Genomic DNA, 21578 nt, shown 5'->3' with positions numbered 1-21578 from the left:
AGATCCTAAATGTTACTATCACACACACACAGAGTCACTGTGTGAGGGCAGGGAGATGTTAACTATCTTCATTGTGGTAATCATTTTGCAATACACACATGTATCAAATCATCATGTCGTGCACTTTAAACTTACATATGTTATGTGTCAGTAATATCTCAATAACCTGGAAAATGTTTATGACGGTTAGATTTGTGAGGTGTGATAAGTGATTTTTTATTCTTCTGTACAATTTTCTCTGTTTTCCAAATTTTATATGGATTATTATTACATTCTTACATAAATTATGACATGGATTATTCTCATCAGAAAAAAAACCTCTTGCTTTTAAAACTTTGTCCTTTGACTCATCAGGCAAGGAGAGGCTCTAGCTGTGCTGAGAGGATTTGAGAAGACAGTGGGCGCCGGGAGGGGCGGGGAGCGGGGCAGAGGAGGAGCCCAGGTCTAACGCAGTCACCAGGCAGTCATGGACTGCTTATGCAGCCGCTGGTTCCCCACCCAGACCCTGATGCTCCAAATCAGCCTCGTTCTCGGTGAGTAACAGGACGGCGGGGGCTGCTCCTGGAACGACGCAGCTGTGGTAGGAGGCTGAGGAGACAAGTGTGAGGGAGACAGCTGGGCAGCTGGGGCTTGCATGGTATCAACATCCTTTTCCTCCAGCTTCTTTGAGGGTTGAGGGTGGAGGAAAGAGGGACTAGGGCCTTTCCGAGATGACTGCAAGTTCCTCAGGATGGGAAAATCACCGTCAAACCTTTACCTCAGAAGACAGATATTTGCCCAGCTTTACTGGGCTGCCGCTGCTGAAATGGTTAGAGCAGTGTCTCATTTTCCAGCTTCCTGTTTGGCAGAGAAACCTCCACAATCTGAGGCCCTTCTCTCCAGCCCCTACCCATCCCACAGCCTGCTTCCTTCCTCTCCTCCCAGGCTGGGGAGGGCATGTGGGGTGAGGGGCCGGCACAGCTTGCCATTGCCCCAGCTTTCAGGGACAGCTGAGCTGTGGCACCGTTCGCAGAGGTGGGGAGGCAGGGGAAGTGGGACCCCAGCCTCTCATCTGCCGGTGACCTTTATGTGTGGTTACGGTTGTTTCCAACTCTTCCTGGGGGGGCGGGGGTAATGCTGCAGGTGCTGCCTTGTGTGTGACTTGTGAGCTGCCCCCCTGCCTTTGCAAAGAAGGGCTGAGCTCTGCAGTCAGTCCCACTGGGTCACAGATTCTGGTCCTGCCCCATATTGGCCGTAAAATCTTGGACAAACGTATATACCCTGGGACAAGTGGCTTTACCTTTCTGAGCTTCAACTTCCTCACGTGTAAAATGGATAGAATAACACCTAACTTGAGGTGTCATTTGGGAGATTAAGTGAAACAGAGCACATGCATCCCTATGTCAGAGCAACGTCTGACAGAGGGACGCAGAGTACTCATGTACGTAATGTGGTACTTTTCTATCTTGAGGAAAGATTTGCAAATAGACACTGTAGAAGACACAAAAAATTATTGTTTCCTTGTTTTATAATTGACAGTTTTATCATGATCCAACAGTTTATAAAAGAGAAAAGGTTTTCCTCCGGGAATCAAGGGGATTGCAGCAACACAGAGACTGCACACTCTACTAAACTCCCCATCCACCTCCACCTCCTACACATGGTGAACATTGTGAGAACATTTTTAAAAAGTCAGTTTTCCCTTACCAATCAATAAGAGAAATACTACCACCATTGTTGATGAGTGAGCAGAGAGTATGAATAGATGAAGCATAAAGAAAAAATAGATAAGATAAATAAGCATGAAAGAGAATGGTCTTCACAGGTAATCAAACAAATGCAAATTAAGAAGACTGGATATCATATTTTGCCTATCAAATTAACACAGGTGTTTTTCTTTAATGAGACTACTCTGATGACAACGGAACAGTGTGACAGGCGCTCTCATATATTATGGTCAGCTTTTTAAATAAGTATAAAGCTTCTCTGTAGTCCATCTTATGTGTCAGAAACATTTAAACATTTAAAATGTTCATACCTTTTCCTTGGTAATTTCACTTCTGGGATTTACCCCCAAAGAAAAAAACCTTCATGCAGAAGAATCTTATGCACAAAGACATTCTTTTTGGTTTACTTTTAATAATGAAGAAATTGGAACCAAACAAGAGGGTAAATTACAATGGGCAAGTTACAACACGAAGGTGGTGACAATGACCGCTATAGGTAGGCAGAGCTGTCTGGGTGAGTGAGAAGATGAAAAGGACTTGGTTAGAAGGAAAGACAAGAATAAATATGTGTTGAGCATCTACCATAGGATTTCTACCATACTAGGAATATTATGTACATTATCTCATTTTAGCCTCACACAATACATGCTTCCTGTGGGGTTTCCTAATGAGGCAGGAAGGGTCAACACAATGGAAGACCCCCTGCTAAACACCAGGCACTGTGACATATGTCGGAAATCTGGCTTTATACATGAGCCCCATTAAGTAGATGACACTACCTTCGTTTTGCATTTGAGGAAACTAAGGCTCACAGAGGCTAATTAACTTGCCTGAGGTCTCAGAACTAAGAAGCATCACTAGGCATCTAACAGCTCCAGGACCTTGTTGTGCCTCAGGCTGCAGAGAGGTGGACACAGGCTGCACTGCCCTCACTGTCCTAACCCTCCCCCCCCTCCCACACACAGAACTCTGACCTCTTAATTAAGGGATAGGGGAACCTCTGCTATTTAAAAGAAATCACTCTTCTCTCGCTACTTCTGACCCTCCCTTCGTACCCCAGCCTCTAGGAAAATTATCCCATTTACATTTCTCAGTAAGGAAACAGCTGCTCCCTTAGTGCCTTCCCCCATCTGAATTCCTTTTCCTTTTTCTACTCAACAGTGCTATCATTTCCTGGTTAGGATCATAGAGTCTACTGCGAGCAATTCAGGGAGATCTGCTGGGGGTTTTCTTGAGATGTAGTTACATCTAGGCTGGCTCCTCTGCGCTCCCAGAGCACTTCTACTGCTCTGCCATTACAGCACTTGTCAACATTCTCAGAGAGCTGTGTAGGTGACAGGGTGGCGAGGGGTACACAGGAAGCTATCTGCCCATCTGTTCTCTGTTTGTGCACTTGTAGTTGCCTAACAACCACTGAGGGCCGGAAGTCCCCCATAGAAGATATAGCTGTTCCTGCCTTGCCCAAGCAGGCATCAGCCATGCCGAATTATAAGCAGGTCGAGAGCAGTCATAACCAGGCTGCATGGAGTCCCACATGACAGGGGAGGGCAGGGAGCTGGATGGGTGCCAGTGGCTCTAGCCACAACGTCCTTTTCATTCCTTAAACAGTGACAAAACAAGAACTCTTTCCTCTAAGTGCATCTTGGATTAAAGCAGATTTAGGCAGTGCTGGGTTCACGATTAACTCATTTTTATTAAGAATTGAAGTTGATTGAACTAGTGAGGTTTTGTCCTTTATTTAAAATAATAATTTTAAGACGTTTAAAGGATATGGTATCATATCATCATATTTAATTTCAGTTCCTTAAAAATTTGCAAGGGAAAAATTTTATGGACGTATATTTGCATGTGTCCTCAAGGCAGGGCACACAGGATGTGTTGATATAGGAGAAATGGAAATGACCTTATTTACACTGCTCTTAACGCAGCCTTTCAGTCATATTTGGATTTGGTCCCTTTTCTCTATGTTCTAATGGGTTCCAGAAGTGCACTAGGAAGAGAATTGGAAATCAGGAACTGGGATCTTGTAAAAATTGTGGCACCAGTTTCTCTCTAGCGATTTTTCTCAGTTTTCTTGTAAATTGTTAACTTTATCTCCCTGTTCATAGTAAAGAATCTTTTCTGTAGCCCAAGAGAAATAGCTTAATAAATTTCTTTAAAAATGAAAGAGAGAGAGAACAAGCAAGAAAAAAAAAAAAAAAAAACCCAAAACCCAGGAGTCAGGAAGCTTGCAACAACACACAGATGTAAGCTTCACAGCTATATGAAGCTCCTGCAGCTCTCTTCATTAAATTGTCCGTCTTTGGAAATTCCCTCATTCCTACCTTTTCCTGAACTCTGACCGGTTGCTTTCTCTTTAATAGTTTAATTCCCTGTTCAAAAAACCAAACATTGCTTTGTGATCACAAACTGTCTCTTACTCTAGAGTGTTTTGTCTGAAAGAGAGTAAAATACTTGAATCACTGCCACCAGCACACAAGCATGATCTAGTGTCTCCAATCTTTCAAAACCGTCCCTTGAAAATCTAAATACCCAAAAGAAGAAATTAAAAGCAGGAAATAACCACACATACAAAGGAAGTTAAACAAAAAACTATTTTGCTTAACTTTATACAAATATATTGAAAACTGAGATGCAATGGATCATTTTCTAGAAAGATATAATTTACCAATACTGAGTCCAAAAGAGAAAGAAAATCTAAACAGATAAGTTACCCTGCTATGGAAACAGACTCTGGTGTTTCTCCCCTACTCTCCCACTACTACCACACTACTTCTGACACTAGATGTATGAGTTCTTTTCCCCACACCAAGCAATTTGGTCATTTTCCAGATACCAGCTGGGTGTCCTACAATTTAACACAATTATAACACTATCTACCTGCAGCTTGTGTCAGACCCCACAGGTTAAGGGTTCAGTCCCTTATTCTCCCCCAACTTCAGACACTAGTTAAAAGTCCAGGTTGTTAGCTGTGCTTCGTACAGACTGGCTATAAATCAGAGGTTCCCGTGACCTTCTTGTCAGGTTTGGTTAATTTGCTAGAGCAGTTCACAGAACAACGGGAGATCAGTTTATAGTAGATCACTGGTTTATTATTTAAAAAATGTAACCCGTGAACAGCCAGATGGGCAAGATGCATAGTGCCAGGTATGTAGGGAGGGGGCAGAGTTTGCACGCCTTCTCCAGGTGTGCCACCCTCCGAGCACCTACTTGTGTCCACCAACCCAGAAGCTCTCCTAACCCCAACCTTTTGGGTTTTTATGGAGACTTCATTACACAGGCAGAATTGATTAAATCATTGGCCACTGGTGATTAAACTCAGTTGCTAGCCCTTCTCCACTGTCAGGATGACAGAGTGTGGGATTGAAAGTTCCAACCTGCTAACAGGGTTGGTTCTCCTGACAACCAGCTCCCATCCTAAGGAGCTTTCCAAAGTCATCTTATGAACATAAATTTCAGCTGTGGCACAAAGGGGCTTGTTATGAATAACAAAAGATAAGCATTTCACATTTATTGCTCTGGAGCTATTTCAGGAACTGGGAAAAATATTAAATATTATAATGCTCCTGGAGAGCTTATGTAGGAAATTGCAAAGGCTTTAGGAGCTCTGTCCCAGGAGTAGTGGACAAAGACCAAATATGTATATAATAAATAATAATAACACATTACCTGATTTTAAAAATAGGTTTAACTAAGACCTATTCTTTAAAAAGAAACTGGCACAGGTAGTTTCATAGATTACTTATAACCAATGTTTATAGTACAGATGATTTTACCTTCACCACTACAATTTAACAGTGTTAGACATACTGGTTAATACAGTTAGACCTGTGTTAAATATGATTAACAAAGGAAACTTAGGTGACACAAACCAACTTTATTTAACACTTCATGAAGTGGGCAGTCTCCATTTCCAAGGGTCCAGAGGACTGTAAAATGGGGTGGGTGGCAGGAAGCTTTTATAGGATAAAGAATAAGGAATAAGGAAGAGGAAAATAGAAAATGAATAAGGAATAAGAAAATAAGTACAGAGCCCAGAATTGGCCTAGTGTTTGGGGATTGGCTGACTGGATGTTGCAGTTTCTGGTCAAGTGGAACATTTACAAGAACACAAAAGTCATCTTTTGTGAGATGACTCTGAGAAAGAAAATGAGGTATAAAAGAAAGAAATGAGGTATAAAATTTCAAAGAAGAGGGTTCTATTATCATTACTTATAGATGATTTAATTTTTTACTTGAAAAATCCAAAAGAATCCAGAGAAAAATTATTACAAATAATAGGAGAATTCAGGAAAAGAGTTGTATACAAAATTAATACAAAGAAATAAATGAACATTTATATAGTACTAATAACCAGAAAGACATGACATCAGAAAAATAAAATGCCTATGTATAAACATAACAAGAAATGTGTCAAAGATATGTGACAAAAATATAAAATGCTATTGAAGAACACAAAATAATTCCTGAACAAATAGAAAAATACAGCATATTACCCAATAGGAAAATTAAATTGTAAAGAAATCAGTTATCCTGAAATTAATCTATAAATTAAATGTGATCCTAGTGAAAAAATTACCAACAAAGTTTTTTTTTGAATCCAGATTGTTTATATGGAAAATTATGAAGCAAGAACATTCAGAAACATTCTAAAAAATAAGCATAATCGAGGGAATAGGTCTACCAGACATTAAAACACATCATAAAACAGCAGAATATCAGCACATGAATAGACGTGATAAGTCCAGAAAAGACACAATAAATTATTTTGAGACAACTGGCTAGCCATCAGAGAAAAAAAAGGTTGTATTCATACCACATACCTCATACCAAAATAAATTCCACAGGGATCAAAGATTTAAATGCATCTGGAAATTTCCTCTGGAAATAGACAAGTGATAGTTGCACAATATTGTGAATATACTTAAGCCACTGAACTGTACACTTAAAATGGTTAAAATAGTAAATTTTATGTTATGTATATTTTTACCACAATAAAAAATACATCACATAAAAGATTTAAATACAAAATGAAAAAAATCATGGAATGATTTATTTAATAACCAAGAGTAAGAAAGGCTTAAGCATGACAAAGACAAGGGCAAAATCAAAAACATCTGTAAGCAGAAAATGTTGATAGATTTAACCTTATGAAAATTAACATTTCCTCATGGCAAAAATGACTACCCATGGTTAGAAAAAATGTCACAAATTAGGAAAAATAGTATAACTCATATATTAAAAGCCAAAAAAAGAGGAAGGTACTTAAATGTTCATCAATTGAGAAAAAAAAAGAGGATCAATAATAATTCAGGAGAATTCTATGTGACTATGCAAAAGGCTAAGTCAGTTCTTTATGTGCTGTTATGAAATAATTACTAACCTACATCATCAAGGAGGAAAACAAGCACTGTTCAGAGAAGATTACATAGTATGTTATCATTTGTGTAAAAAAGAAGGGGAATTATGTATGTGTTTTCTATGCACATGGATGCATATGGGTAGAATATCTCTGAAAAGGTACAGGGAAAAGGAAGAAAGCATGAGAGTCTTTTCACAGTTTATCATTCTATACCTTTTAAATTTTGAGTCTTGTGACTTTACTGGCTATTCAAAAGCTTAATAAAGTTAAAAAAAATAAACTGCCCTGACTCACTGTAGACCTAAAGACACAAATATGTTGAAAGGGAAAGAATAGAAAAAGATCCACATAAGTCATAATGAAAAGAGAGCTGGGGTGACTATTCTGATATCATAAAAATAGATTTTAAGTAAAAAAAAAAATGTTATGAGACAAAGTGGGACATTTTATACTGATAAAGGGTCAATTCATCAAGAAGATATAATAAGTATGCAATACACATGTCAAACAACAGAGCCTGCAATTTTGAAACAAATACTGACAGAATTGAAGGGAAAAATACAGTTCTACAATAATAATTGAAGACTCCAATGCTTTATTTTCAATAACAGATAAAACATCTAAACCGAAAATCAGTAAGTCATAGAGAACTTGGGCAATACTATAAACCAACTAGATCTAAAATACATATACAGAACACTCTACCCAGCAACAGCAGAATGCACATTTTTCTCAATTACACATGGACATTCTCTAAGATAAACCATGTTAGGCCATAAAACAATTCTCCATAAATTTTAAAACTTCAGAATTATAGAAACTATCTTCTTGGACCACAATGGAATGAAGGTAGAAATCAGTAACCAAAAGAAAGCTGGAGAATTTGTAATTACATGGAAATTAAACAACATACTCTTATGCAATCAATGGACCAAAGAAGAAATCACAAAAGAAATTAGAAAATATTTTGTGATGAATGAAAATGAAACAAAACATACAAAAATGTATAAATGTATTAAAAGTACTGCTCAGAGATTACTTTATGGTTATAAATGCCTACATTAAAAAATAAAAAAGATCTCAAATCAACAACCTAAATTTATACCTTAAGGAACTATAAAAAGAAGAGCAAACTAAACCCAAAACCAGAAGAAGGCAGGAGATAATGAAGATTAGTGCAGAAGTAAATGAAATAGAAAGTAGAAAAGTAATAGAATCAGTGAAATCAGTGAAACCACAAGTTAGTTTTCCGAAAAGATCAACAAAATTGACAAACTTCTACCTAATCTGACTAAGAAAAAAAGTGAGAAGATTGTAGTATAACTAAGGTCAAATATTAAAGCTGAGGTATTACTGACCTTATAAAAATTACAAAGATTATAAGAGAATCTCATGAAGAATTTATGCTAACCAATTAAATAATCTATGTGAAAAGGACAAACTCCTAGAAATACATAAATTATCAAAATTGTCTAAAGAAGAAATAGAAAATCTCAACAGACACATAACAAGGAATTGAATTAGTAATCAAAAACTTCCCCAAAGAGACAAGTTCAGAACTGGATGGCTTCACTGCTGAATTTTACTAAACATTTAAAGAAAAATTAAACTAATCCGACTTAAACTCTTTCAAAAAATAAAAGAAGAGGGGGGAACACTTCTCAATACATTCTTTTTGTTTTTCTTTTTGGCCACGCCACATGGCTTGTGGGATCTTAGTTCCCCAACCAGGGTTTGAACCCAGGCCCTTGGCAGTGAAAGCCCGGAGTCCCACTGGACTGCCAGGAAATTCCCAATGCATTCTTTTTTTTTCAGTTTTATTGAGATATAATTGACATACAGCACTGTATAAGTTTAAGGTGTACAACACAGAGACTTGACTTACATATATTATGAAATGATTACCACAATAAGTTTAGGTAACATCTGTCATCTAATATAGATACAAAAAATGTTTTTTTTCCTTGTGATGAGAACTGTTAGGATCTACTCTCTTAACAACTTTTAAATATACCATAAAGTAGTGTTAACTATAGTTACCCTGTTGTACATTACATTCTATATGTTGTATTACATTCAATACATTCTATGAAGCCAGCACTACCATGATACCAAAGCCAGACAAAGATATCACAAAAAATATAGACCAATGAAGATGGATATACATGCAAAATCCACAACAAAATACTAGCAAATAGAATCCAATAGCACATTAAAAGGATTACATACACCATTACAAGTGGGATTAATCCCAGGAATGCAATGGTGGTTTAACATAAGAAAATCAGCCAGTGTAACACATCATACTGATGGATAAAGAAAAAAAAATACATGATCATCTTAATAGATGCAGAAATAGCATTTGATAAAATTTAACACTCTTTCATGACAAAAACTCTCAGCAAAATAGGAATAGAAGGGAACTTCCCTAACATGACAAAGGGCATTTATGAAAAACGCACAGTGAACATCATATCCAATGGTGAAAGACTGAAAGCTTTCTGTTGAAGATCATGAACAAGAAAAGGTTGCTTGCTTTCACCAGTGCTATTCAACATCGTACAGGAATTCCTAGCCAGAGCAATGGGGCAAGAAAAAGAAATGAAAGGCATTCAAATTGGAAAGGAAGAAGTAAAACTATATCTATTTGCAGATGACATGATTCTATACATAGAAAATCCTATAGAATCCACACACACACAAAATACTAGAGCTAATAACTTCAACACAGTTGTAGGGTAAAAAACCAACACACAAAAATCTATTTTGTTTCTATACACCAGCAATTAGAACTCTGAAATGGACATTAGGAAAACAGTTCCACTTATGATAGCACTGGAAAAAAATAGGTAGGAATAAATTTAGTCGAGAAGGTGAAAGACTTGCACACTGAAAACTACAAAATAGAGTTGACATAAATTAAAGAATACCTAAATGGATGAAAGACTTCCCATGTTCATGGAATATAAGACAATATTGTTAAGATGGCAATACTCCCCAAATAAATCTACAGATTCAATGTAATGCCTACCAAATTCCAATAACCTTTTTTTTTTTTTTATTGCTGCATTGGATCTTTGTTGCTGCATGAGGGCTTTCTCGGAGTTGCGGCGAGCGGGGGCTACTCTTCGTTGTGGTGCACGGGCTTCTCATTGCGGTGGCTTCTCTTGTTGAGCACGGGCTCTAGGCATGCGGGCTTCAGTAGTTGCAGCACATGGGCTCAGTAGTTGTGGCTCACGGGCTCTGGAGTGCAGGCTCAGTAGTTGTGGTGCACCGGCTTAGTTGCTCCGCAGCATGTGGGATCTTCCCAGACCAGGGCTCGAACCCATGTCCCCTGCATTGGCAGGCAGATTCTTAACCACTGCCCCACCAGGGAAGCCCCCAATAACTTTTTTTTTTTTCAGGAATGGAAAAGATGGTCTTCAAATTCATATGGAGAACACATGTTTCCCAATTTGAAAACTTGCTACAAAACTACAGTAATCAAAACAGTATGCTACTGACATAAGGATAGATCTATAGACCAGTGGAATAGAATTAAGAGTCCCTAAATAAACCCAAACATCTATTGCCAATTGATCTTCAGTGAGGATGTCAAGATCATTCAATGAGGGGAAAGAATAGCCTTTTCAACAAATGGTACTGGGATAACTGGATAACCCATGCAAAACAATAAAGTTGTACCCCTACTAATATCATATACAAAAATGAACTCAAAATGGGTCAACAACCCATTGAAACTATAAAACTATTAGGAGAAACATTAGGGTAAATCTTCATAACCTCAGATTTGGCAAAGGATTCTTAGATTTGACATCAAATGCATGAACAACAAAAGAAAAATAGATAAAGTGGACTTCATCAAAATTAAATACTTTGGTGCATCAAAATGTATTATTAAGAATATGAAAAGACATTCTGCAGAATAGGAGAAAATGTTTGCAAAATCATATGTCTGATAAGGATCTGGTATCCAGAATATATAAAGAACTCTTACAACTCAACAACAAAAAGACAAACAATACAATTTTTTAAAATGGGCGAAGGACTTTTTTTTACATACCAATGTATGTATGGATCATTTATTTAACTGGTCTAGCTGGGAAAAAATAAAAGTTTAGATCAGTCCCAAGGTTGTTTAAAAATGATTTTTTTTCCATTCCCAACAGAATGCATTAAAAAACAATGGGTACATTAAGATACTCATTTACTTGTAAGCAGACACTGCTTTACATAAGGTTTTGTTTGGTTTTGTTTAGTTTTTTACTTTTTTTTAACATCTTTATTGGAGTATAATTGCTTTACAATGGTGTGTTAGTTTCTGCTTTATAACAAAGTGAATCAGCTCTACGTATACATATATCTCCATATCCCTTCCCTCTTGCGTCTCCCTCCCACCCTCCCTAACCCACCCCTCTAGGTGGACACAAAACACTGAGCTGACCTCCCTGTGCTAAGTGGCTGCTTCCCACTAGCTATTTTACATTTGGTAGTGTATATATGTCAATGCCACTCTCTCACTTTGTCCCAGCTTACCCTTCCCCCTCCCCATGTCCTCAAGTCCATTCTCTACATCTGCATCTTTTTTCCTGTCCTGCCCCGAGGTTCTTCAGAACCTTTTTTTTTTTTTAGTTTCCATATGTATGTGTTAGCATATGGTATTTATTTTACTCTTTCTGACTTATTTCACTCTGTATGAAAGACTCTAGGTCCATCCACCTCACTACAGATAACTCAATTTCGTTTCTTCTTATGGCTGACTGATATTGCATTGTATATATGTGCCACATCTTCTTTATCCATTCATCTGTCAATGGACACTTAGGTTGCTTCCATGTCCTCGCTATTGTAAATAGAGCTGCAATGAACATTGTGGTACATGACTCTTTTTGAATTATGGTTTTCTCAGGGTATATGCCCAGTAGTGGGATTGCTGGGTCATATGGTAGTTCTATGTTTAGTTTTTTAAGGAACCTCCATACTGTTCTCCATAGTGGCTGTATCAATTTACATTCCCACCAACAGTGCAAGAGGGTTCCCTTTTCTCCACACCCTCTCCAGAATTTATTGTTTGTAGATTTTTTGATGATGGCCATTCTGATTGGTGTGAGGTGATACCTCATTGTAGTTTTGATTTGCATTGCTCTAATGATTAGTGATGTTGAGCATCCTTTCATATGTTTGTTGGCAATCTGTATATCTTCTCTGGAGAAATGTCTGTTTAGGTCTTCTGCCCATTTTTGGATTGGGTTGTTTGTTTTTTTGATATTGAGCTGCATGAGCTGCTTGTAAATTTTGGAGATTAATCCTTTGTCAGTTGCTTCATTTGCAAATATTTTCTCTGATTCTGAGGGTAGTCTTTTCGTCTTGTTTATGGTTTCCTTTGCTGTGCAAAAGCTTTGAAGTTTCATTAGGTCCCATTTGTTTACTTTTGTTTTTATTTCCATTTCTCTAGGAGGTGGGTCAAAAAGGATCTTGCTGTGATTTACGTCATAGAGTGTTCTGCCTATGTTTTCCTCTAAGACTTCTATAGTGTCTGGCCTTACATTTAGGTCTTTAATCCATTTTGAGTTTATTTTTGTGTATGGTGTTAGGGAGTGTTCTAATTTCATTTTTTTACATGTAGCTGTCCCGTTTTCCCAGCACCACTTATTGAAGAGGCTGTCTTTTCTCCATTGTATATTTTTGCCTCCTTTATCAAAGATAAGATGTCCATATGTGTGTGGGTTTATCTCTGGGCTTTCTACCTTTTTCCATTGACCTATATTTCTGTTTTTGTGCCAGTACCATAATGTCTTGATTACTGTAGCTTTGTAGTATAGTCTGAAGTCAGGGAGCCTGATTCCTCCAGCTCCATTTTTCCTTCTCAAGATTGCTTTGCCTATTCGGGGTCTTTTGTGTTTCCATACAAATTGTGAAATTTTTTGTTCTAGTTCTGTGAAAAATGCCATTGGTAGTTTGATAGGGATTGCACTGAATCTGTAGATTGCTTTGGGTAGTAAGGTCATTTTCACAATGTTGATTCTTCCAATCCAAGAACATGGTATATCTCTCCATCTGTTTGTATCATCTTTAATTTCTTTCATCAGTGTCTTATAGTTTTCTGCATACAGGTCTTTTGTCTCTTTAGGTAGGTTTATTCCTAGGTATTTTATTCTTTTTGTTGCAATGGTAAATGGGAGTGTTTCCTTAATTTCTCTTTCAGATTTTTCATCAATGAATTTGGTAAAGTAGCAGGATACAAAATTAATGCACAGAAATCTCTTGCATTCCTATACACTAATGATGGGCAAAGGATTTGAATAGATATTTCTCCGAAGAAGATATATAAATGACCAACAAGTGCAAGAAATGATGTTCAACATCATTGACCATTAAGGAAATGTAAATCAAAACCACAATGAGATACCACTTTACACCTACTAGGATGGCTTTAATAGGAAAATAAGAGGTACTAGTGAAGATGTGGATAAATAGGACCCCATGTGCATTGTTGGGACTGCAGAATGGTGTAGCAACTGTAGAAAACAGGCATTTCCTCAAAAAATTAAACTTAGAATTACTGTATGACCCAGAAATTCCATTCCTAGCTATATAGCAAGAGAAAATAAACCATATGTCCACACAGAAACTTGTACACAGATGTTTGTTACAGCATTATTCATAGTATCCAAAAGGTATAAACAACCCAAATGTCCATCAATGAATGCAGGGATAAACAAATTGTGGTATATATGTACAATGGAATATTCAACCATAAAAAGGGACAAAATACTGGTACATACTACAGCTTGGGTGACCCTTGAAAACATTATGTTAAGTACACGAAGCCAGACACAAAAGGTTACATACTGTATGATTCCTTTTATGTGATATATCCAGAACAGATAGAAAGTAGATTAGTGGTTACCAGGGGATGGGGGAGAATGATAACTTACTGGGTACCAGGTGTTTTTCTGGGATGATGAAAATGTTTTAAACCTAGAGAGAGGTAGCAGTTGCACATTGGGAATACACAAAATGCCACTGAATTGTATACTTTACAGTGTTAATCGTATGAGAATTTCACCTCAATGAAAAAAAAGACATGCACCTAAGAGTATGCTGGTACAATTTTTGAAATACAACAACAACAAAAAAAAAAAAAAAAAAAAACTTAGAAAGCTTCCAAAGGGAAAATACTTTGAAATGAAAAATAATCAGACTTCTTATCTGCAATACTGGAAGCTTGATGACGGTGAAAAGACATCTATGTGCTACTTAAAGGAAAGGATAATAATCCATGCTATTCAGCCTCAATGCCACTTACTAGCATGGTAAGAGAAGACATTAGCATTTAAGTAAGGATTCAGAGACTACATCACTCACAGAGCCTATTGAAGGAAAATCCTCAGAAAAGTTGTCCATCAAGCAGGCAGTTAATCGTTAACAGTAGGGAAAGATAAAGAATAAGCAGAGGTAAGCGAAAAACCATACAACAGTTGTAATTATACTGCAGTGGATTATGGTAATGTGACTGGGAATTTGTGATTTAAGTGGTAGGTGAAGATTCTTGAAATAAGAGTCATATTTTCAGAGAAAATCTAATAAATGTCTAGAAATAGAACACTTGACTATGTCAGTGAAACCTCCAAGTTGGAAGGATGTTGCAGGGAGAGGTGTGAGAATATTATAAGGCTGTGTAGTGAGCAGAGAATGTGGGCTAGTGAATGTTCTGCATTTTCATTCTACTTGGGGTGGTGGTGAGCATTGGGGAATAAAGAGCAGACAGGCATCATTTGAATCTTTTAATATAATAGTGAAGAAATACACATATTAAGAAGGTGAGTACTAATGGAATGAGAAGCACAAAAGAATTTTGGGAGTACTAAGGAGAAAAAGAAAAGAATGAAAGGAAGTCTCACCTCACCTCTCAGTAGCGCTGCCCTAGTCATCCACCCTTCCTTCTTGAACCACTTTCCTTCTTTAGTTTTTCTGACCCTGCACTCACCGGGTCTTCCCCCACTGACTGCTCCTTCTCCACCTCTCTCAATGGACCTGAATCCTCTGGTGGTCAGTGCTATGCCCTCTTTTCTTCCCTAGCTGTAATCACCTAATCCCTAGGTGATTTTAGCTAATCCCATGGTTGTTAAGTAGCATTACTGTGCTGAAGGCCACATTTCCAGACTTGACATCTCCCCCTGGACTTCAGACCCTTCCCTATGGCCCATTTAACATCCATTCTTGGAAGCCAAAGTTAACATGTCTAAAACTGAATTCTTGTGTTATGCTTATCTTCACCCCAAACCTTCTCCTCCCCAGGCTTTTATGGTATTTACAGCTCAATAAATGTCACCCCATCTACCCAGTTGCTTAAGCCAAAAACCTAGAAATCATCTTTGATTCTTCTTTTCCTTCTCTCTGACATCCAGTCCGTCAGCAACCTCTATCATTCTACCTCCAAATTTTTCCTGAATCTCCCCATTTCTCCCCATCCCCTACCACCATCCTTCTCTCACTTAACCTATTGTAAAAGCCTCTGAACTGGAATCCCTTTTCCTCCTCTTGCCCTCCTATAAACCATTCTGCACACAGTATCTATTCTAAAGTGATCAATAAAAATGTAAATTACATATTACTCTGCTAAAAACCAGCTGGCAGCTTCCTGTTGCATTCTGAATCCGTCCAACCCCCCTACCCACCCTACAAATCCTTTCCTGCCTCGGCTATCTGTTTTCAGTTCTCTTCTTCACTTACTCTGCTCCAGCCATAGCTCTCACTTCATCCCACATGGAGGCCAAGATCATTTCTGCACTGGAAACTTTGCACATGCTCTTTCTGCTGCCTGGAATAATTCATTCTGTCCTGTCATCATTCAGGACTCACTTTAGTTGTCACACCGTCTTTGAGGACTTTCTTGATGAGCCACCCACACCTCACACTTCCATCAGATCACCAGTATTCTATCACATTATCCTAAGTTCTTGGCTACAAGCAACAGAAATCAACTGACTAGTTAAATATGTATACTAAAGGAGAGTAGGTGGCCCACAAAACTTTGAAGGATCCAGGTGGCCAGGCTTTGAGATGACTCATCCAGGAACTGGTCCAGTAGAAGCTGGTCTGTCACTCCTGACACAGACACCACAGCTTACATCCCAACACCACTAACTCTGGACACTTGACTTGCCCCAGAACTGCTGCCTCCATTGCCTTAGGCAACCAGGTGGCTGCTGCCATAACTGCCATTGTCAATAGCACATATACTATTGTTCTCCTCTCATCATGACACTAGCTTCTGTTTGGAAGTCTGGGTAGGTGCATCTGATTGGAGGAGCCCAGGTTATGTGCTGTCTCAGCTGCAAAGGTGGCTGGGAAAGTATCAGGCATTTTCACCTTCTATAGCGGGATATGGGCTTGCCTCATAAGATAGAAAATGCCATAAATACGAGAAGGGAGTTCAGATGCCAGGCCACAGATATGAAATCTGTGTCACATCCTTTTTTTTTAATAACACTTATAATTATCTGAAGTCATTTGTTTTCCCCTGCTTTTTTCAGCAGTCTCTCTCACTAGAATGGAAGTTCCATGAAAGCAGAGACCTGGTCTGCTTGTTCACCACTGTATCTCTGGCAACTTCAGTGGTGCCTAGCTCATTAAGCATTTATTGAATGAAGGTGGGCTGAGGGCCGGAAGGAGTAAAAATTTGTATCAAATAAGTAGAGTTTCAAGAAAGAGAGAATAGTCATATGTCAAATGTGACAAGATGGTCCCATAAGACTAGGATTGATAATTGACCAGTGACATATGGATTTGTTAATTTTAGGGAGTTACTAGTAACTCAGTCAAGAGCAGTTTCAGAGGAGTGGGGACCAGAAACCGTAATGCAGTGGGTTGAGTGAAAAAATGGTGGCAGCAGGGAAAGCTGAAAGGATTTTCTTCTGGTATATACAAACAAATGGGGAAATTGTATTATGATTTATCATCTTCAATATTTTCAGTTTCTATTTCCTGGAATTAAACCAAAGGCCCTGTTGGGTACAAGCTGCAAGAAAAGGAAAGATCATGAGTCTAGGAGGGTGACAGACATGTGCTTGAATCAAAACTGCCAACTTCTAAGCAAGATCAACGCCTAAGCAAGTTACCTCTGCAGCTTTGTTTCCTTGTCTGTAAAAATGGAGATAATTCTCTTTTTTTTTTTTTTTTTTTAACAATATTGGAAAGCTAGTGACTGGTTTTTTGTTTGTTTGTTTGTTTTATTTATTTATTTATTTTTGGCTGTGTTGGGTCTTCGTTTCTGTGCGAGGGCTTTCTCTAGTTGCGGCAAGCGGGGGCCACTCTTCATCGCGGTGTGCGGGCCTCTCACTATCGTGGCCTCTCTTGTTGCGGAGCACAGGCTCCAGACTCGCAGGCTCAATAGTTGTGGCTCACGGGGCCTAGTTGCTCTGCGGCATGTGGGATCTTCCCAGACCAGGGCTCGAACCCGTGTCCCCTGCATTGGCAAGCAGACTCTCAACCACTGCGCCACCAGGGAAGCCCCCGATAATTCTCTTTTTATAAATATAAAATTAGTGTGATGTGAAAGCAGACAGTAGATACAGCATAATGTTTGCTCTGCTTCTTTCTTCCTCCAGTCTTAGCTCTTCCTTCACCAGATTCCCAGACAATCAAAGACCCCAGCTCTTCCTGCACATTGAAAAGGATTTTGGGGGGATCTGTCCAGCTGCGACTGAACTCCTCTTTGGGTCCTAACATCCGAGAAATTGAATGGAATTGGGATTCTGAGGATGATGAGAAACCACAGCTGCTGGTGTCCTGGAAGCCTAATACCCCTAATCCTGATTGGTATGACCTTGAAGAAAAACACAAGCACAGATTCAACGTAACAGAGACGGCTTTCCTGAGCATCAGGAACCTCACTCTGGAAATGAGTGGACTATATACAGCGAAAATCAAATTCCACTCAGGAAAATCCCAGGAGGAAGTCTTTAGACTCTGTTTATATGGTAAGGTATGGGACCGTGCCCCAAGCAGGCATTCCAACAACCACTTTATCTAAAGTAAGTTAGAAATCAGGTTTTCTTAAAAAAAAAAAAAAAAAAAAAAACCTCTTTTTTAGGAGTTTTTACATCTCTTCTGATGCCCTAAAAAATAAAACTAAATTTTAAAAATTACGTCTTAGGAAAAACTAGCTACAATTTCTTAATTCCTTACAATTTCTTTTTGTTTGTTTGTTTGTTTAAAAGTATTTATAACAGGAACAGAAAGGGGCTTAAGCTTCATCACCTTCCAGTTAATCCACCCCTAGCAGAACCATGGTAAGGCCTGACCACCACCGTCCTCCCCTCCTGGGCTGGGCCCTCATCCAAATCCCACTGCCCACTCTCGGGGCCCACACACAGCTGGCAGAGGGAAGGTAAAGGGTACAGGGTGGGTTCCAGGGCTACACATCTCATGAGAGGCAGCCCATAAAAGTTGTAAAGCAGAGGGATCACTTGAGAGCCCCCAGCAACCCCGGGGAGTATAAAAGTATAGAGGCCCACCCACAAATATCAAAACAACTCTCCTTTCAATTGTAAAATACTACAAAGTTGATTATTAGAAATACACAATTATATCAGAAATATCCTTAGCCGGTTGGTTCAAAAACTGATTTAAAAAATTCTTAAGTGACAAAACACTTGGCAAGACCAAAACAACAAAACTGGATGAAGAAAAAACACTAAGTAGGAGACTGAATGTTAGAACTAATCGTTAGGTAAAATGCTTTTAAACCAGTTGATCTGAAGTCCAGCTGGAGAGATTAGGACGAAACTCTGTCCTAGACACAAGTCAGAGATACAGAAAGAGACCCAGCCCCTGTCCCATTCCATCACCTCTGCTTGGGTTATCACAGCAGCCTCCTAACTGGCTTCCCTGCCTCTGGTCTCTTCTCCCTTCCAAATTATCCTGCATGAAGCTGATATCTTGATCTTCTTTAAATGTAGCGCTCTTCCTGTTATTTACCTGCTTGAAACCAAACAATGTTCCCGGTTCCCATCCCCCACAGGATAAATGGCACTCAGGAAAAGAAGTTTAACTCCGCACAGGATCAGGTCCTCAGCGGCTTCTTCAGCCTTGCTTCCTGACACTTTCCTCCATGAGCCATGTTCCAAATTTTCTACCCTTCACCTCGACACCTGGCCCCTTCCTTCTTGACACATGGTGGTGGCTCTCCAGGGAATATCCATATCCCACACATTCCCTGCATACTTCACCTAGTGGCAGCGGGGGAGGGGTGAGGGTCTCTAACACAGGAGATTGGAAAGCTTTTAAGAAGGGGCTGGGTTGACTATCCAAGCTGGGGTTTCCAGTTGGTAAAGGATGGAGAACGTATCAGCTGCCTCCCTGGCCTCCAGCTTCTAATTCCTGAACTTGTCTCTCTCTCCTCCTTGGCTGATAAATTCCTGGTATAACTTTCTGAGTAACATCCTACCAATACAGTCTCGTCCTATCTCTTTTGACAGCAAGAAATGAAAGCCTACTCAAATTAGATCAATAAGGAGTGTTTTCGTGATAAAGGTACATAGGTCTCTAGGAGGAAAAGAAATAAAGGAGTTCCTCTGGCCCTCTTGCTCACAGGAACTGGAAAGCTGAAGGGCACTCTCTTCTATCTGTCAGGGACCATCTACTCTCTCACCTTTTTTTCCAATGTTTCTCTCTCCCTTTCCTGTCAGCTTTATTCTCCTGGGCTTCTCCACGTGGTTAAGAGTATGGCCTTGTACAGCTATGGGTCCCACTCAGCCAGAGAGCAAAGGGAGTTTCCTGGCTCACTCCACATGGAAAATTCTAGGGAGGGCATTTTCTGTTTGGGCTTGGGTCACAAGATAACCCCTAGATGGGTCACTGGCCAGGGAAATAACATATTCTGATTGTCAACGCCTGGGACTTGTGCCCTCCCCTGTAACCAGGGTCAGGGTGATTTGACTAACAAATCATATCAAAACCACAAGGTTGGAGCAAAAGAAGAGTTGCTAGAAAAAGTACAAGTGCTACTAGCTGGTTTCCCTTTGTCTTGCTTTCCATTTTCTGATAATCCACCAGTGCCCATATTAAGTCTTCCAACAATACTTGCTCACACCCCATCGCCTGCAGCACTAAGTACTCATCCCAGCATTAGAGATCCTCCATCAACTGACACCAGTGTTCCAGCCTTGTTTCTAGCCAAATACACTGTTCCTCAAATACAGCCTCTCTCTCTCTGTTACCTCATGGCTTTCAGAACAGCCATGTCCTATAAAGGCTTTTCTGATCCCTGTTGAATGAGTATTTCCATTTTGAAGTCTGAAAGTTCTTTTTCCTAATTCTTTTATGGGTAATGTTTCTCTCTGCCTTGGACTACAGTTATTTGCGTGTGGTCTGCTGTCCACTTGAGAGCAGGGTCCACACCCTACTCTTCTTGGCATCTGCCAGTGTTTTACACAGCTCCCAGGAGGCATTCAGGAAGTATGCCTTTAACCAAATAGATTTAAGCAATTTTTAAAGGCTACCTACAGAAATGCACCTAATTTTTCTAGGATTTTTTAAAAATAAATTTATTTATTTTATTTCTTTATTTTTGGCTGTGTTGGGTCTTCATTGTTGCGTGTGGGCTTTCTTTAGTTGTGGTGAGCAGGGGCTACTCTTTGTTGCAGTGTGCAGGCTTCTCATTTTGGTGGCTTCTCTTGTTGCGGAACACGGGCTCTAGGTGCACGGGCTTCGGTAGTTGTCGTGTGCAGGCTCGATAGTTGTGGCTCACAGGCTCTAGAGTACAGGCTCAGTAGTTGTGGCACATGGGCCTAGTTGCTCCACGGCATGTAGGATCTTCCTGGACCAGGGATTGAACCTGCGTCCCCTGCACTGGCAGGCGGATTCTTAACCACTTTGCCACCAGGGAAGTCTGATTTCTAGGAATTTTTATTATTCAAGCCTGATTAATATTCCTTTACCTATTGAAAAGAGCTTAATAAAAATTCATAAAAACCACTTGCTGAGTGAATACTTTAAATGCCTAAGAGCATACACTTCCTAAACACCTGTCTGTGCTTCATGACACTTTGTAATAGACATTCCATTTGGTTTTATATTTAAATTGTTATCTGTTCATTAAATCAGATCTTTTAAAGAAGTGATGTAAAAATATCATTTTCCCCAGATGAATGTTCAATGAGTCTTGGGAAGGACCCACAAATTTGCATTTTCAACAACTGCCCCAGATCAAGGGTTGGCAAACTATAGCCACTGGTAAATCCAGCCCAATGTCTGATTTTATAAATAAAGTTTTATTGGAACACAGCCACGTCCATTCTTTCACATGTTGTATTGGGCTGCTTTCTCCCCATAATGGCAAAGTTGCGTAGTTGTGACAGAGACCACCTGTCATATTTACCATCTGATCTTTTACCCTTTGCTTACCCCTGCCCTAGATGACTCTACTGACACAGCTAGTCCATGTAACTTTATAGGGTTATTATGAGGATTAGATGAGTTAATGTAAAGCCTTAGGAGTTATG

The 21578-nt window shown here is 39.2% G+C and overlaps 1 protein-coding gene across 5 annotated transcripts in view; it reads left to right on the top strand.

Moving 5' to 3' along the window:
• The first annotated feature begins 392 nt into the window (after nucleotides 1–392).
• Nucleotides 393–21578, top strand: part of LOC118884997 (SLAM family member 6-like) — a 30333-nt gene continuing 9147 nt past the window's right edge. For 2 of the 5 annotated variants that reach the window (XM_036833284.1, XM_036833537.1), the window contains exons 1-2: nucleotides 413–533; nucleotides 17682–18053. In XM_036833284.1, coding sequence (XP_036689179.1) covers nucleotides 467–533; nucleotides 17682–18053 — 439 coding nt within the window. In that variant the 5' untranslated portion in view covers nucleotides 413–466. Of the gene's footprint in view, nucleotides 534–17681; nucleotides 18054–21578 lie in introns of all 5 variants that reach the window. The other 3 variants (XM_036833454.1, XM_036833368.1, XM_036833621.1) reach the window with 3 other exon arrangements.

The sequence above is a fragment of the Balaenoptera musculus genome, chromosome 1 (assembly GCF_009873245.2).
Source record: "Balaenoptera musculus isolate JJ_BM4_2016_0621 chromosome 1, mBalMus1.pri.v3, whole genome shotgun sequence".
NCBI lineage: Eukaryota > Metazoa > Chordata > Mammalia > Artiodactyla > Balaenopteridae > Balaenoptera > Balaenoptera musculus.
The sequence above is the reverse complement of the archived record's forward strand: the minus strand, read 5'-3'. Positions and strand labels throughout refer to the sequence as shown.